General features: G+C 32.5%; 1 protein-coding gene across 1 annotated transcript in view; it reads right to left on the reverse strand.

The window, feature by feature from the left end:
• Positions 1–18,499, reverse strand: part of LOC145327230 (uncharacterized) — a 379,853-nt gene that overhangs the window by 164,026 nt on the left and 197,328 nt on the right. The window contains exons 2-5 of the mRNA XM_080170817.1: positions 12,076–14,336; positions 11,277–11,376; positions 10,572–10,647; positions 9,769–10,189 (exon numbers count right to left, since the gene is read on the reverse strand). Of these exons, the coding sequence (XP_080026943.1) occupies positions 9,769–10,189; positions 10,572–10,647; positions 11,277–11,376; positions 12,076–13,201 (1,723 nt within the window). The 5' untranslated portion in view covers positions 13,202–14,336. The remainder of the gene's footprint in view (positions 1–9,768; positions 10,190–10,571; positions 10,648–11,276; positions 11,377–12,075; positions 14,337–18,499) is intronic.

Here is an 18,499-nt window from a genome sequence, read left to right on the forward strand (position 1 = left end):
CTATTTCAATTACGTCTATTGTTATAAGCGAAGCATCTCTATAATCAAGTCCTAAAAACGTCAGTATGTCCTTAAACAGTAACATGTATTTAATCAGTTTTAATTACAATTTTGTATAGACATGCATTAATATTCAGTTCTGACACTTCACAAGTGTTAATGTTCGTTTGTCCTTCCATTTCAGAGCTTCGCTTCTTTCATGGATGTTGTCATCCTTGCTTAATTACCTCTTGGGGCAAATCCCCTAGAGGCTAGGGGCGAAGCCGCTAGTATACATATAAACAGTAAACAAAAATCATAACATCATTATAAATATAGATATTAGTTAATAAAAATTTATGTTAATCATGCCCACATTTATAATGGATTTATTAAACATAAAAATAAAGTGAAACTTGTAGCTTGCTAAAATAAGGATCCCCATCCACCCCCATTTACACCATCCCCTCCCCTCCTACTAAAATGAATTCCATGACCCCAAATTTGACACTTTGAACACTAAAATCGGACTACAATTAACCTAGTTACACTTTAAAGGGCCCAAAAAGCTAGTGATAGGGTAGCTGCGCTACTAAAAAATTTTCTCTGATAACCAAAACCCCTAATTAGACATTTTAAACACGAAATTCAAGATAGTTGATGGATAGATAGATGGATAGGTAGATGAATAGATATATGGATAGATAGATAAGTAAATGGATAGACAGATGGATAGATGGATGGATAGATAGAGGGATAGATTGATGGATGGATAAATTGATAATTGATCGATAAAGAGATGAATAGTTGATGGATAGATAGATGGATCGATATATAGATGGATATACAGATGGATAGATAGATGGATAGATAGATGGATAGATAGATGGATAGATAGATGGATAGATAGATGGATAGATAGATGGATAGATAGATGGATAGATAGATGGATAGATAGATGGATAGATAGATGGATAGATAAATGGATAGATAGCTGGATAGATAGATGGATAGATAGATGGATAGAAAGATGGATAGATAGATGGATAGATAGATGGATAGATAGATTGATAGATAGATGGATAGACAGATGGATAGACAGATGGATAGACAGATGGATAGATATATGGAAAGATAGATGGATAGATTGATGGATAGATAGATGGATAGGGTAAGGGGGGGCCATTTTGGGAGGGGTTAATCTGGTAATTTTCTATCTACCTTTATAAAATGACCTTTATCTCCATGTTCCTTTCAAATGACAGAAAAAAACATAAAAGCGAATTTGTTTGTTGTTAAATTACCTACAAAAAAGTATAAAATGAAATTTTTGTGAGATGAATTTTAAGGGTACTAAATAATTAAATCCCCTTTTTGGTTGATTTGCCCCAATGTGCGGTGGTTTGTCATTATGGTTGCCATTCCGCCAACAAAATACTTTCGTGTTTATAAAGTACAATACTCACTACAAATTGTCTCGAACGTACATAGACTTGTACAGGATTGAAAACAAATCAAAAACTACTTTGTTATACTAATATTCATTAGATTACTAATTTATTATATTTAATAGTGAAGCTTTACTATGTAAACAATTGTCATTGTTTAACCAAAATGAACCTAGTTATGGCTTCGCGATTTTTAGACATACACGTCCTTGTTGTTTATATGGTCTGTTATTTAATAATTTCATATGTAATTAAAAATAGCTTAGTGTTGAAATAATAGATATTAGGATTAGAGTAATAAGATCCTAGACAGGGTTGATAACATTAAAAGGTAGCGGAGCAAACACAAAATAGACAGACAAATTAAGTTATTTAGTGGCTGCTCATGGATCAATCATTCTATCTTATATAGCAGTAGGTAAAATATCTTAGTGTTAAAAAATATTAAAATTAGAGTAATAAAGTCTTAAACACGATTGACAACATCGATAAAAAGAATAAAACAAAATTAAAACTTCTAATATATTTTGGATGTATTACTCTTTAATTCCAATCCCCCCTGTTTGAACTACCCTCAAATTCATACTATTACTTTTGCAAAAAGACATACATTACTGCGCTGGACGCCTGGAAATCTAAAGAAAATATGGGTATAGTCCTTTCCACGACATCCCTCCATAAGGAGCGATTATTCGTATTTTTCACAGTAGCTTTTCTCCTATTTCTAGCCCCTGCGGGGGGCTCTAACCCTGCGGGGCCAATTACCTAACCCTGTGGGGCAATCACCTAACACAATATAACCTAACCTAACCTAAAATAACCTATAAAAAGCCATTTTAAAATACGAAGAATCGCTCCTTATGGAGGGATGTCGTGAAAAGGACTATACCCGAAAATATAACTAAATTCAAAAATAATAGACAAACATGGCATTGTTTTATAGGCCTTATTTTTGACGAAATCTAAAAAAGATTCCTGCTTTAACTTAAAACAGTTTGATATATCCTATTGAAAATTTGATTCTAAGAAGATATTGCAATTTTTATTTTTTAGACGCGCAAAAATACCTATTGCTGTACATAGTTATAGAAATGGATTTACTATTTCTTGGATATTACACGAAATTATCATGTAATTTAATAAAATGAAACTTGTAGAAGGCTAAAATAACGATCCCCCCTCCCATCAACCCCATCTCCTCCCCTCCTAATGATGTCCTACTAATAAGTGATGTCCATGATAGCAACCTAAAATAACGTAAATTTTTTCACGTTTATTTTATATTCTTTGTTATAAAGTAATTGCGCAACCAATGACAAAGATGGACCAACTGACATGCATATCAAAAAGGGGGTTAATATGAAGCAAATTGGAAATTGTTAAAAACTGAAAATAAGACAGATTCCGACAAAAAATAGATAGCTTGATTAATTAAACGTAAATAAACAAGGAAAACTTTGTATTTATGAAGCGTAGCTACAACAAGCCGAAATAAGCTTAAAAGAAGAGAAAAAATATTCACAATAGTAGGTAATTTGGGCAGAAATGCCAATAAATCATTGTAAATTATATTTTTGTGTCAAAGCAAATCAAAAAGTTAAGCGGTTTCCCTCGAATTTCCTAGTCAAGTCGTACTCGTAGTTACACCTTTTCAAACTTTTTTAGTGCTTTTCCTCAAAGAGCCTAGCGACAACAAAGACCCTCTAACATTAGAACCCTTTATGGTTATGGCACCTAAAAGGTTGGGGGGTTCCCAGTTGAAGCTAGGCTTAAAAGACTACTCCTCCCACCATAATTTATTTTGAAAATGAAGGAGGTGGGGTTTAGGTCAGCTTATACCAATAACGAAATCAATTCGAAAAAAAATCACGAAACCTATACGTGATTTTCAGCTATCGTTGGGGAGCAACATATCGTAAAATTGACGACCTCTCCGTTTGCCCCCAGATATTATTTTAGATTTATTTCACTTGTTATACCTTATATTTGGGTTTAGGTATTGGTTAGGAACTTTGAGGGAAAGCACCGACGTTTTAGTCATAAGTGAACATACGATTAAAAAGACTTATATTGATAAATTATTGAGTAGCTTCGCCACTAGAAAGATAGATAGATTAATTAATAACAAAAAATGGTCTGTAATTTATGATATATTAATTACTGTATTAATACCATGCAATCTTGTTATTAATTTATAATATAAATATAAATAAATCCTTTTATATTAAAAAAATAATATTTAAGCCTATGTACTAGATCATTGTTTATAATTTTTAGGGTGGAGGGGGGGGGGGGGGTCAACGGACTGTTAATGATATTTGTACCAAAAGTTTTATTACCAAGGTATCTTATTCATAGGCTCAAAACATTTTTAGAGCATCTTTATTGTATATTTACAAACTAGTTGTGATTAAACTTTTTACCATTACTTTTCATCTACAGAAGGGGCTCTCATTAAATATGTATATCAATTAATAGTCCATTGTGTTGCAACTTAAGATCCCTGACTATCTCACTTTCTTCCAATACATATACTTGACTGTATCTTATCCATCTTAATGATGATAATCAAAATAACCCCCTTTCTTTATAATTGGTTGTAAAGTTAAAGAATAAAAGTTCCATAAGTTTATTTAAGACAAATAATGAGAAAACGTTGGGTTTCATTATAAACTATTTTCTCGTATTCATTCAAATCCGGTAGATAGGAACCGGTTCTCATCCATACGAAAAAACTATGTCTAGCACCGTATTATAATCAGCTTTCTACGAATATAAAAATGTACAATCATAAGATTGAAACCAGTTTTTTTAGCCCGTGCCTTCGGCATCTCGGGGCTAAAAAAACTGGTTTTAATCTTATAATTGTACATTTTTATATCCGCGGAAAGCCGTTTATAATACGATGCGAGAAATAACTATTCTTTCTGTTTTACTTCTTAATTTCCTATCTGGCAATCTATCTACTTATCTTTCTATCTATTTATCTACTTTTAGATTTTTTTATCATTTTTTCCTATCCTTTTTGTTGTTGTGTGTGTGATTGTGCGTGTGTGTGTTTGTGTGTGTGTTGGGTAATCATTAAATTAAAATATTCATGTATCATTTTGGACATAATTACATCACGTCTCTATTTATCCATCTATCTATTCATTTCAAGCGAAGCTTCTCTATAAGATATTTGATTGTTATTATATTGTCCATAATCCTACTTCGTCTCTATTCATTTATCCAACTATCTACTACAATGTTAACCTATGTATGCAAAAGCAGAATTAAAGAAATAAGAATAGGGGGAAGTTTAATTCAATGTCCTTTATCCTAGGTAAAACTCTTGAAATATTATAAAAAATACTTTATATCGGTTTTTGTCTGTTTTTTTTTGCTATGCTGAAAAATGTATTCCTTGTTATTTATCTATCTACCTATAATAATGTCCATAATAACGTCACGTACACAAAATACAATACGGGGGGTAAATTAATGCCCATTTTAGCCCCCTTGGGGGGTTGGGAGGGGGGCTTCCTCACCCCACCTCTGTTAGAAGCCAATGTTTTGTAGGTAAATTATTGACCAAATCCCCCCTATTAAAAGGCACAATGTCTGCTATAAAGTCGAGACATGTATAATAGAAAAAAGAAAATGTTTTCATCCTCATAAAACATACAAATTATGCCTTGATTATATGGTTATCAAAATAATTTACAACCCTTTCATTCATCAAATATCAACCAGCTGTCTAAGAATTTAATATTTAAAAATTGATGGAAGAGAAAGAAGCCATAAAAAAATAATTATCTTGCAATATTTTTTTTGTTTTCAAAGAAATTTTATCTGTCCTTTTATAATATTATTTTTTTTTAGAATTTTCTTCCCTTCCTAAAATCGCTTATTGTTGAAAATGTTGAATATTTATTTATTCAAAGCTACTCTACAATTTGTTTTATTAATCTTTTTTATATAGCATTATAGTGTATCTGGCATGATAAAGGAAATATACATTGATTTACCCTAATATTTTTTTATTTTTACAAAACCGGCAGGGAAGGGACATTGGAGTGTAAATTATGATAATACCAACAATTTTATAAACTCACTCTTTCATACTTTGGCTTTAAACTTTGGGTACTTTTATCAAATCGTGATTGGTTTGGTAAACCTGACAGTGTCAAAACTTTCAACCAAGACTTTTAATCTGAAGAATAGGTTATTTTGTTTATCATCATTGTGTGATATTCTGCCTTTTGTATACATACACATATTGAGGGATCTTGGATAAAGTAGCCTTGGACAAAGTAGTCTACGGACAAAGTAGTCTCTAGAATAAAGTAGTCTAAAATGTTTAGGTTAGGTTAGGTTAAGATTATAGGCTAGGGGCCCGAGCGCCCGCTGCTAGGCAGGCCAGGGGGCCTAGTGCTGCGGCCAGGACATTTATAAACAGTGGAGGCTACTTTCATTAGGAGATTACTTTGTCAGGAGGCTACTTTGTCCGAGGCTACTTTGTCTAAGATCCATATTGAGGGAAGAAAGATGTGTACAATAATTCAATTCTTATTTTCTTATCCCCCGTTATTATTCAATACAGTTTTGATAAATATTGTTTTGAAAGTAGCCCATCCTTGTTTTTCATCATATTAATTTTTAAGACAGTTATGATATTTTATTTGGTATTGGAGATTCACAGGGATCTTGGCGAATAAGAATATCAACCATAAATTAATGGATATACATTTACAATGATGATAATCAAAATTACCCCTTTCTGTAGAATAAACTTAATGTTATAAAACCAACCAATCAAAATTCAATAAAAGCACCTACAGTTTTTAAACCAACGAATAACATAACGTGGGTATTAATCTTTAAGTATTAATGAAACTTATAGTTTAATGTTTCTCCCCTCCCTGGGGAATAGGGAAAGATGTTAGGTAATTTTAATACATTTTAATTTCTTAATGTTTGCGTATCCTAGAGAGGGAAAAGACAAGAGGGTACTTTGCCTCAAAGGGCCTTTTGAGCAGTACAACCCCTCCCCCAACCTTATTTTTAAATAAATTAAAAATAATAGGGGGGGGGGGGGGGGGTGTTTTTTGTTCCAACCCAACATAACCTTACATAATCTAACCTAAATCAATTAACAAACAAGCGAGAAAAGACAATTTTTTTGAAAACATTGACAATGGCAGATAAATTAAACTACCAGTGCAATGTAGCATACCTAGAATATTTCCCAGTATAAATTTAGCTAAATTCTTAAATTAGTTGGATTTTAATTTCAACACCAACAACCAACAATGCATGATAAAAATTGTTCAATATTTGTTCCTATCACCGCGCTGACTTGAAGATACTTTATAGGTAAAATAAAATTTTATTTTAATATCTTCAACAATAGGAGATACAGGGATGGATCAATAGCAGATCCTTTATCAAAATAAAGCATACATTTTTACTTGTATGTTGCACTAAATTTTTATGTTCTCTAATAAAGTGAAACTGGCTGCGGGCTAAAATAACGATACCCCCATCTACTCCCTTTGCCCCATCCCATCCCCACCTACTGGATGAACGACCTGACCAATAAATGAGTTCTATGTTCCCCCTGGCAAAATATCCACGTACATTTTATATCCATTATGAAAATACAACTTGTCTTGAAAGTGTTTGAGAAATTTCGCCCAAATATACTACTGTCTTTATTTACTTTTGGCTCGACGAGTTTATGTTAAAAATCCTTTTAAAAGGCACAAAAGTATTTGGTAATCTTGGAAACAACATCATACTAGCGGCTGCGTCCCTAGAATACATGAGCTTTGTACTTTAAGGTGAGGAAATGAAGCAGAAAAAAGAACCATACTTATTCCCAGACTTAAATTCTGTTCTATGTAAAGCTTTTATAAAACTCAATCGGTTCAGTGGTCAGCTAGATCTTATGCACAGACAATAAAACTTACTACTTTATATAATAGTCATACAAATTTTCTGCGTTGCAGTTCTGAATGAACAGTATAGACAAATTTAGTAAAATATTTTATGCATAGTTTTTTATTTAAATGCTTATTGCTTACGAAGATATATTTTTTTGATGTAGCTTAGTTCAGATCAGGAAAAGTTAGATGTAAAGATAGAGGGAGAGAGAAAGGAAAAGAGAGAGAGAGAGAGAGAGAGAGAGAGAGAGAGAGGGAGAGAGCGAGAGAGAGGGAGAGAGAGAGAGAGAGAGAGAGAGAGATAGAGAGGAAGAGAGAGAGAGAGATAAAGAGGAAGAGAGAAAGAGAAAATGAGAGAGAAAAAGAGAGCAAATCTGTTTCTAATTTTAAATCATGTTCAAATCACAAAACCTTTATCTGAGTTTTAAAATAACTGACTTGTCCTAAATACCCAGCCTCAAAGAGTAGTATAGATGTTAAGATTTTAGATTTACTTTAGTTGAAATTGTCCATTTTAGGCATAAAGTACCTCTTAAAGATAAGTCTAAATTTGTTAAGTTCTTGTAATAAAGCAGAAATCTGAAAAGAAAAAAAAATGCAAAACCTATTATAACTTAGGTTAGGCTAGGTAAGGTTAAGTAAGGGTTATTGCCTCGCTAGGTTAGTGCTTCCCACAGGGTTTTAAATAAATTTTTTTAAAAGTTGATTTAATAAAAGAATAGGGCTAATCAAGTTATATAGTAGGCATTGATGAGAAGGAACAAATTAAATCTGGTTTAAAATGTATCTATTATAAAAAAAAACTAACAATTTATGTCCTCTATAATTAGAGAAAAGAATCGCTTATAAAGTTAAAACACTCTCAAATACCTTCTTTTAAATTTATTTTTCTAATAATTGTAAAATGAATCGTCTGAAAAGTTTAACCGCCATTTTCCCACCCTCAAGAGCCATCTAAAAACTTACTTTCTCTGTAAGTGGAAAAGTTAAGAATTATATTATCCACTTTTGATTTTTTCACTATCATTATTAAAAGAATCGTCTTACAAAGTTAAAACACTTTTTTTCCCACCCTTAAGAGTGTACTTACAATTTCCTTATCTCATCTCTTTCCATATTTAAAATTTATCCAATGAATTATATATAAGTATTATTAAAGAAACTAACAGCATATACAAGGCGACTAAATGGGAGTTTTACCCCCAAAAATCCTTTAAGGGGGATGATGATCCCCCTAAGTAAAATTGAATTTGACCCATAAATAATTTTTGAGGGTGGGCTTTTAAAAAAAATATTGGCTTTAAATAGTGCAAATAGCTTATTTTCATGTATAATAAAAACCATTTTGTAGAAAGCTTATCCATTCAAAATTGATTGTACAATTTGTATTGCTTTGCGAGGTAACCTAATTTTATGGGAAAATTATTTATAGGAAAAAGAAAGACAGAGAGAGAGAGAGAGAGAGAGAGAGAGAGAGAGAGAGAGAGAGAGAGAGAGAGAGAGAGAGAGAGAGAGAGAGAGAGAGAGAGAGAGAGAGAGAGAGAGAGAGAGAGAGATAGAGAGAGAGATTTTATTTTTAGATTTAGGTCTAAGCATGTTTTGTGCTATCTTTCTGATCTTTCCTACGACTTCAAATACAGACCCCCTAGATGCGGGTGAGGGGCGCAGCCGCTCGTTTAGAAAAAAGAGATAATCACAATAACAATAAAATATTGTTTAACATAATTTGTAAAATCATAAATATAGATAAATGAGAAAAATCAAAAATAATAATAAAATTTATAGGATTATTGAATAATCTCTCGTTAGTATTTCATGAAATAAGGATTATAATCATGATGCTAATCCAACAAGGAAGTCTATATCCAGGAGAATCGCATCAGTATATTGTAATATATTAAAAATAGAGAAAATTTTATGAATCAAATTGTGAATTTTATGTTCAAATATAAAGAAGTTCATTTTTGTATGTTTTTTTTGCTAGAGTAATACCAGGGATCTAAAGGGAAAAGACAATGGTCGATAAAATAATGTTCAATAATACACAATAATACCCCTTGTAGCGTAGGATTAGTGGTTGAAAAGTTTGAACAGTTTTAACACAACTTTGATGTAAAATTCGAACATACTTCAACATACAATAAGAGTTATTCGTAAAAGACCTAAGTGCGGACGTACAGACTAACCCAAATTCTAGCACAACCCTGCTTTTACGAATCCATTTGCCTGTATCAAATAGTGAATTAATTGAGAATCTTTATAAATGACATTTTATCAATAAATTTTACAACATATCATTAATAAAAGCTTTCAAATTACAAACTATGAAAATATAAATTATTATATAAATATTCAAAAAATTATATAAATTTTTTTTAAGAACTGCTTATACTTTTTCTTCAAAGGATCTTTACCTGTATTGACAACAAGATTACTATTCTCATCCGCTATCATTGACGTTTTAGACGTTTTCCGCCGTCCCCCGCTGTTTTTATTATGCCCACCGCCGCCGCCTGAGGTGGTAAAACCACCAGCGGCCCCGGCCAAATCACCATAACTGTTGCACTGATAACACGTACACGAACCGCCATCACTTGTGTTGCCATTGCGGCTCAGCCGCCGGGACGGCGGACGGCTTCCACCGTTACGGCTCGAACCTCGGCTGCTGGCAATGTCTTCCTGGAGACTTTCCACGTCCAGGATGATTTCGGCGGCACTGTTGTTGGATGAACCGCGACGGAGCCGGCGGTTTTCGTTGGCAACACCAGAAGCTTTTAGGATGACCTCGTGTATTTGTTTGGTTTGGGCGGGGAGTAGCTCGCTGATTACGCGATACTGAGAAAAAAGTTAAAGGTTATTCTTTGATTTAAATAAATTCATAAGTATATAAAATTATAATGATTTAGATAAATCATTAATGGACCTTAGGTAAATGGACAGTAATCTTTATTTGTTTTGATTTAAGTTTTGTTTTAAAGTATCATAGCCAAAAAGTTAAGTAGTTAAATTGTCTCTTTAAAAAAGAACAGTAAGTTATAAATTCAAAATTATTATGAAAGCTAGCCCATTAACATCACGAAACCTAGTAATTTTTAATGACGATGGATAAACGGCCGGTCGTCAGAAATACCTTAATAATAGAGAAACTATATTCACACAGATTAACATCCAATTACTTTAAACTACACAAAATATAAAACTTTTTAATTGTAATAACCTTTGTCTCTGGGGTTTGTTGTGACTTTGGTTCATTTGTTGATGTTGAATAAATATCTCCGCTGTTATAATTATGCCTAATTTTTCAGGAATAAGGATTAAGATTCATAACAAGTTTTAAATATTGTTTGAATATTCCGTCAATAATTTGTTAAAGAACTTAATTACCTTCTCTGCTATTAAAGATAAGAGGTAGATTTTTTTCAAATTCCTCTGAAAAAGTTTGTCAATCTTTTCGGATGGTGCTTTCACTCATACCTATTTTTAAGAACCACACCCCCCACCCCTCAATTAATTTTTTTATTTCAAAAACAGCGGTTAATCTAAATCTGTGGGGCCCTATATAAGAATCACAAATACTTTTTTTATCCAGAGAAGAATGTTTGTGGGCCAGATTCAATATTTTTCCATCCTTGATTTTTATTTGTTTTTAAGACACTGACCCTACCATTTGTATTAGTAACTAAATTCTTCAGAAAAATTTAAATAGCTCAATATAAGATAAACTTATTTGTTATTTTTTTTTCAAAGGGAAACCAGCGTTTCTGCCCCTAGAGGTCTCTAGGGAACATTTCTTTTGAGACCCTTCGGAGCAGGTGGACGGATAGATTACAGATACAGTTCCTTTTACCTAATTTTTATGTAATAATTAACCTACCCCAACATACAATAACTTTTCTATAATTTTATAAATTCTTATTCCGACCTGGTGGGAGAAATGATTTCAGTTGTACTTGTTGTTCTATAAATACGTTCTTTCAATTCCTTGTGTATGCCAGGCGTGTGATCCACAAAATTTTTATAACCTGGAATTTTTTATATATTAGATGTTGTTATTATGTGAAAAAAAAAAACAATATTGGGTATAGTTCCTTTCGTGACAACGCCCCTTAAGGGGCGTTTCTTCGTATTTTCACAGTTGCTTTTCTCCTATTTCTAGCCTCTGCAGGGGGCTCTAACCCTGCGGGGCAATCACCTAACCCAATATAACCTAAAATAACCTATCAAAAGCCATTTTAAAAAACAACGAATCGCCCTTAATGAAATTATATTTAGTAAACTATTTAAAACCTCATGCACATTTTTAAAACTGTTGGCCTTCTACCGATATAAAATTCTAATGGTCGACTTTTTGGCTTTAATCAAAAGTGGCCATGCCTGACATAAAATCGATTGTCTAATTATAACGAAAACTTATGTTGATATAATAAATATTAGACATTTTAATTAAAGAGACTTTTATAAAAACTAAATAATTATTAGTTGTATGTATCTAAGATACAAGTGTATTGAAATGTGGTCTTGCACTAGTGAATTGGTTATTAAATGACAGAGATACCCCAATTATAGAGAGTCTTCGCTAAAGATTCAATTTCAAATGTTTTTTTCTATTCAAGAAAATAATTATTTTCAATGTTATCATTGTTTGTAAGCATTTTAAAAATATAAACTTATTTTAGATTAGCTCTGCTTCTAAAAAATGACAACATCTAATATTTTTGTACCTATATTTTCATCGCTAGCGTTGCTGCATCGTTTCTTCGGGGGCGTAACTTTTCTTACAACTCCCATAGGGTTATCAACCAACTCATCGTCAACATATGTCCGAAATATCCTTTTATTATCACTTCCGTTCATAAGGTTATGCTCTAGACGGGCTGCCAAAGTTTCACTATTATGTTGATTGTGCGTTTTCACCAGGAGCTGGCGTTTGTTATCACTGAGAGTTTGTCTGACATTTTCAGTATCACTTTCATTTCCATCACCATTTTCATGATCACCGTTTGCTTGATCAGCCGCGTGACTAGAGGAATGCTGGCGGACAAATTGTTTGACTAGGTCCTCAGAGTCAAGGCTGCCTTTGCGCTGGCGGCGGTTGCGGTTTGCGGATGCTGACTGCTGCTGCTGACGGCGGTTTGAATCCGCCCGGGTGGCACGTGATGCTTTTTCTGGCACATTATGTTTTGAATGGTTTTGGTTGTGGCGGGTATGGCTAGACTCGCGGCGTAGCACAGGCGCAGAAGATTTACTGCGGCTGTTAGTTCTTTGGGGGTTCTGGCGGACTTCTTCATCGTGTTTTTGGTGGTGGCGGTGATTGGAGGAAGAACTGCGAAGATGCTGCTTGTTGTAACGACTTTCCTCCCGCCGCGGCTGGCGACCATGATGAATATTTTCATTGGGCAATGAAGATTCATTGTTAAAACGGTTTGCAAAGCTTGAAACATTTGGGTATAGATGACTATCATGTCTATCTAGAGCTGTGGCTCGTTGATACCTGTGATAATATGGCTGCTGAGTATGGGCTGAGCTTTGAGTCCGCCTGGCAGCTGCTGCTGCAGCTCGCTGCCAACTATATTCAGCATCAGCAGGTGGCAGGTGGGCATGTGCTGAACTTGACCTGAATTCATCCGAAGGATAATTATGGTGGAGATGATACCCTGCTGAGCGGCCACGGTTACCTGACTCAAGATTTGTGCCAGAACCATACATCTGGACATAACCTGGTGGATACCAGGATGGAGGCTGTTCATACCCACTCCGGCGGTACACACGATATTTTGGATATCTGTTGTAGACATAGGGAGGATATGAGGCATGCCCGTGCAGGTCCTCATAGCTGTAGCCAAACATGTTGGCTGAACTTTGTTTTTATTTTTAAATAGCTCCAGTTTTATTTACTTCCGTGTCTTATTTATGTATTTTCAACATTTATGAATACATACACCTCAAAAGTTTATAATAACATATACCATTGACATCAGGGAAAATTTGGGAGATAAGGAAGGGAGGGGTGGAGATATGAGAAATACCCAAGGCCTGGTTAATATTCAAATCATAGTGATGCTTCTATCTTGAATGGTTGTATCTGTCAAAATATGTTGTTGAAGAAATATCACAGACAACATTCAAAATCAACAACATTCTTTAATCAAGGAAACCAGGACATTGAAAGAATAACAGCAGCGGTTGGTTCTTTTGGTTGGTAGTTGCCATTTTGTCGGGTTTCATTTAAAGTTCTCATGTCTCATACATAAAATGTCATTCATAAATAGAATCATCATTGTTGAATATTTTGTTATCAGAGATGTCATCAATATTCTTTATTCACAACACATGCTTAAATCAAAAGCGCATCAATGCCTCAATGCCGCGAATAATCTTTTGCTAATTTATATTCCACGTGCAACCATGCGGTGTAAACTGGAAGTACTATGGAAGTGTACACTACTACTTGGCGAACAAAAACATCTGATTAAAGATCAATATGCTGCTGCCCCGATGCGATTATGTGATTACAGATTGCCACATTTTTCATTTCTTACTATCTTCGGCACTGTTGTTATATGTTCTTTGATTGACAATTATTTATATCTTTCTCCTTCTCTCTCTTTCTTTTTTTGCTCTCTCCTAATCTTTCTCAGTCTTATTTATGAGAAAGAACATTGCAGGAAGAGGGGGGTGGGCAAACATAATCTGAACACTGTTTAATCATAATTCTGGTCACGTGCTCACACAAATCTATGCATGTGTGTGTGTGTGTGCTCACCCAAACAGTGGGGGCAAATGCCGCAAAACTTTTTAAGTTTGTTTGTCTGTGTGATTGTGTGTGTCTAGTCAAATTAGTTTTACTGTCCACACACTGCGGATGGTCACTGCATAAAATGTTTTGAAGGGTAGACACAGATTTCTTAGTTCATTTGTAATGGACAGGTTGTCTGCAATTAATTTCACTGTCAGGACTCAACAATTTTCGCTTTTCACACACCTGAAATAAAATATACGTTATTAGACTTAAACTTGTTTATTTTTCATCTGTTATTTCATTCATCTATTTATTTGAATATCATAATTTTTTTTATGAAAAGTGACTTTAATGTGTAGTAGAACAGTATCGTTTTTAAAAATCAGCCCTTTCAAAAATCCTTTCATTATACATTGGTTTTTATGTCTATCAATTTATCTATTACTCTATGTATACTGTATAGTATATCTATTTAATATGTCTCTTTGATTAAAATATTATGAAACCTAAAATATCTATCAATTCACATTCTATTAGTTCATCTATTACTTATCTGTATATACATCTTTTTAAAACCTATCTATCTATAATACGTCTATTAGATCTAAACTATATCTTTCTATCTAATCAATTCATCAATATTCTATCTATATATCTATCTTAAATCTACTATATATTTTAATGTTGTGTTTTTAAGACATCGCTGACATCTAATCTAACCTATCAATTTTTTATTAAATTGATATATCTATGATCTAACTATCTAACTGTCTTTCCATAGGTCTATAATCTATCCATCTATAATTTATCTATCTATTGTGTGTCTGTTTAAATAAGACATTATTTAGATATAATCTAATGGCCTTTTAAATCCAGTCAAAGATTTAAATAACACCGACATCTACTTATATAGATAGATAAACACACTGGCATGCACAGGATTTAGACAGTGGGGTGTCCGAAAATGTTTCCCTTAAAAAATTGAGGGGGGGGGGGGGGGGTGGGATTTGTGAGCTATAAAAAGATATTCACACATATTTAAAATAAGATAAAGAAATAAAAATAAATAAAATTGGATTAGGATTGTTTTTTTCTCTTTTTTTCTCTCTTTTTTTTCTCTCTTTTTCTCTCTCTTTTTTCTCTCTTTTTCTCTCTCTTTTTTCTCTCTCTCTTTCTCTCTTTTTATTACTTCCTAGTTCATGTTTATCTTGTAAAATTTCTATCTATCTATATACCTATCTTTCTATTTATACCCGATTCTTTTAGATGCCCTATGAGATATCAAAACATAAATACATAGCAGTTTCTACAGCTGTTTCATACAAAATATGACAGTAGACAATAAGCATCGCTATCCCGTAAAGGTGCTGTTATTATACAGTTACAGGTCCCTAGAACTCTTCTTGTGTTTATATGTCATCACCTATTCGTGAAATGGGTTCAGTTATTTTTTTATTTAGATTGAAGCTACTCTTGTATCTTTTTTAAACCTCCAATAAAATTTTCCCTAAATATTATTAAGATTTTTTGTCTGAAGCTTAAGATTTAGATAAATATAAAGAACTTGTTGAGTTCTCCTTTTTAGTAGGCGTCGCATAGATCTTGGGATGGTTCTATGCTCCTTTATTTTAAGATTTAAGAATTGGGATGGTTTTAGGCTTTTTTTGCGCCCTTATTATACCTTGGAAGAAAAAGTCCCTAGAAGTCACAAGTTATTTCATAAACAAGGATGACAACATTTATTTGTATTGCAATATTAGAAACAGTAAAATAGATATAAAATCATTTAATTTAACAGACTCTCATTTAGAAGTCAATTAAATTCCATATAACGTAAGTGTATTATAAAATTGTTTGCAAGAAGATTTGCCACAAAAATTTGTGGATACTTCAATCTCAAATAGCAGTCGAGAAAATCAAGTTTCCCCATACGGATGAACTGAAATTTAATGATATCAATAGGTATTTATTTCAAAGAACTATTATTGTTAATAATTTTAAAATCTTTTTGAGCTAATCACAATCACTGTACATATTAATGATTATTAATGTTGCTCTATTTATGCACATTTATCCTTGTTTTATTTATTCTTATTGTTAATTTTATTATGTGTACTGTACATATAATATGATACACTAGCTGTTGCGCCCCTAGCATTTAGGAGCTTTTTTATTCAAAGAGTCAGTAAGAAGTGGGAAAAAAATAGTCTAAAAGTTTCTTAAACTGATGTGAAGCTTTCCTAAACAGAAGAACTCAATCCATTCATTAGTCATTGAAATCTTTAGCTCCAGACCGATAAACTCTCCAATTTATATAATAGGATATGAGGATATGATAAACTTTAAAGAATCCTTTTAAAATTAATTAATTTTACCATTTTCCATTTTTGTCTCTCGTGCTTTTGCTTTCCTTATCTTTCCTATCACCAATGCATTTTTATTCTTATTTTCTTCCTCTTTTTCTATCTTTTAATTTATTAATGTCTATCTTCATTCATTTTCACTCTCCTTTTTTCATTTATTTCTTTTTTTTTAACTGTTACGTTTTCTTTGAATATTATTAAAACAAAATTCTTCTATATTTTTCTAATCTATCTTTTTTCGTATCTATCTATCACTCGCTAATTCCCATTCTTTTATAGAATGTCATGCTCTTTTTATCTTCATATTAAACCGTAAACACCAACATTCCTGTTATACGTTTGTGCTGATATTCTTTCAACATATACCAATACCGTGTATTGAAATATCCCAGTGGATAAGACAATGGACAACAATTAATAAATTTACATCAACAACAATGAAAAAAAACTACCCATTAACCTTAAATTATTGGTTAAAAATTTTGGACAACACTTGTTTTTAAACCAACCAATCATAATTCAACAAAATACCCAAATGTTTTAAGACACCCGTATTATATTAAATTGTGTATTAAACCAGTGTAATCTACAATCCAATGTCCGCTCCCTCCCTCGCCAAAGTTTTTAAGCCAACGAATGAGAAACTTTACAGAACAGGATAATCTGGTCAAATAATTTGATACATGCAATATAGTCGACATAATACACTGAATGAACACAGTAATAGTGTCTGACTGATTATGACGTAACAAAAAAAAATTAGCCAATGAGGGGCCACTATAATTTTTACCATTGGTCAATAACGGCCTCTCATTGGCTAATTTTTTTTGTTACGGCATAATCAGTCAGACACTATTACTGTGTTCCATTGAATTTGTACGTCAGCAAAATGTTTCCAGGTTTTATAGGAAATATTAATCCTAAAGTCATTTTACTTCACAAGTATTACAGCACAGTAACAAAGTTAGATGAGGTTGTAATTCTTGTCATTCTTTGATATTTAACATTTGCAGGACTCACAACACACACACACACACACACTTACATGATCTTTAAAAATCGTGTTTTGTGTGTTGTTAAAAGAATATATGTTGTTTATAAGATGGTGAATTCTAAAATTGTTTTATATCCTAGATTGACACCAGATTCACAGCCTGTTCTAATATCCAACTGCAATGTTATTCAACTATAACACATTGTCTGTAGGAATCCCAGTTAAGATAAATTTTATGGTTGATACCTATTGACATTTTATCCATTTTTTTATTTTCAGGTATTTTTCCAAACCTGCAAGTTTATTGGACAAAGTATTTTAACTTTTTAATTTTTTTTCTCCACTTTCTATCAATCACTTTGTTTGTTTCTCTCTCTCTATCCTTATCTATTTAGCTCTCTCTTATTATCTCTTTTTTTCTTTCTCTTTATTTTTGTAAATCTAGCTCTATCTTTTTTCCTATTTTTATTCCTCTATCTATCTCACCCATTCTCTCTCTTTCTATAACTTTTTAATTTTCCTTTTTTAATCTATCTATAATTTTTGATATGCTTTTTACTAAAATTTCAAGTTTTGTAGGAAGACCGTATTTTGTTTTCATGTTTATATAAACAAATTTCCGTGCATTTTCTGAGCGATTGATCGAGAGGTTAAATAAATTTTTGTTTAAAGGTAATTTCGGATAGTTAGAGTTGTTTCGGTTTTAAAATTTCTATTTGCCTATGTTATATTTCTAATAAGGATGGGGGGATATTCAACTAATATTTTCTCGATTGAGTATAAAGAAATTCTAAATTGTGTTGGATATGTTGAAACCGGTTTATGATAATAACAATAATAAAAGGGAAATCTCATTATTCGCTCTTTTTTTAAGTGCAACTACAAATCCTGGCGATTTTAAAAGACTAAAAATGATAAAAAGAATTTAGAATAAAATAAGCATAATATTTGAATTGTAAACCTATATATCTAATTACATCCAAGAAAAGCCACAAGGCAAATAAATTAAAGAGTAACTGCACTCTTGATCAACAATTTTTTGGCTGGAA

The sequence above is a fragment of the Acartia tonsa genome, chromosome 1 (genome assembly GCF_053477335.1).
Source record: "Acartia tonsa isolate MP-2025a chromosome 1, ASM5347733v1, whole genome shotgun sequence".
NCBI lineage: Eukaryota > Metazoa > Arthropoda > Copepoda > Calanoida > Acartiidae > Acartia > Acartia tonsa.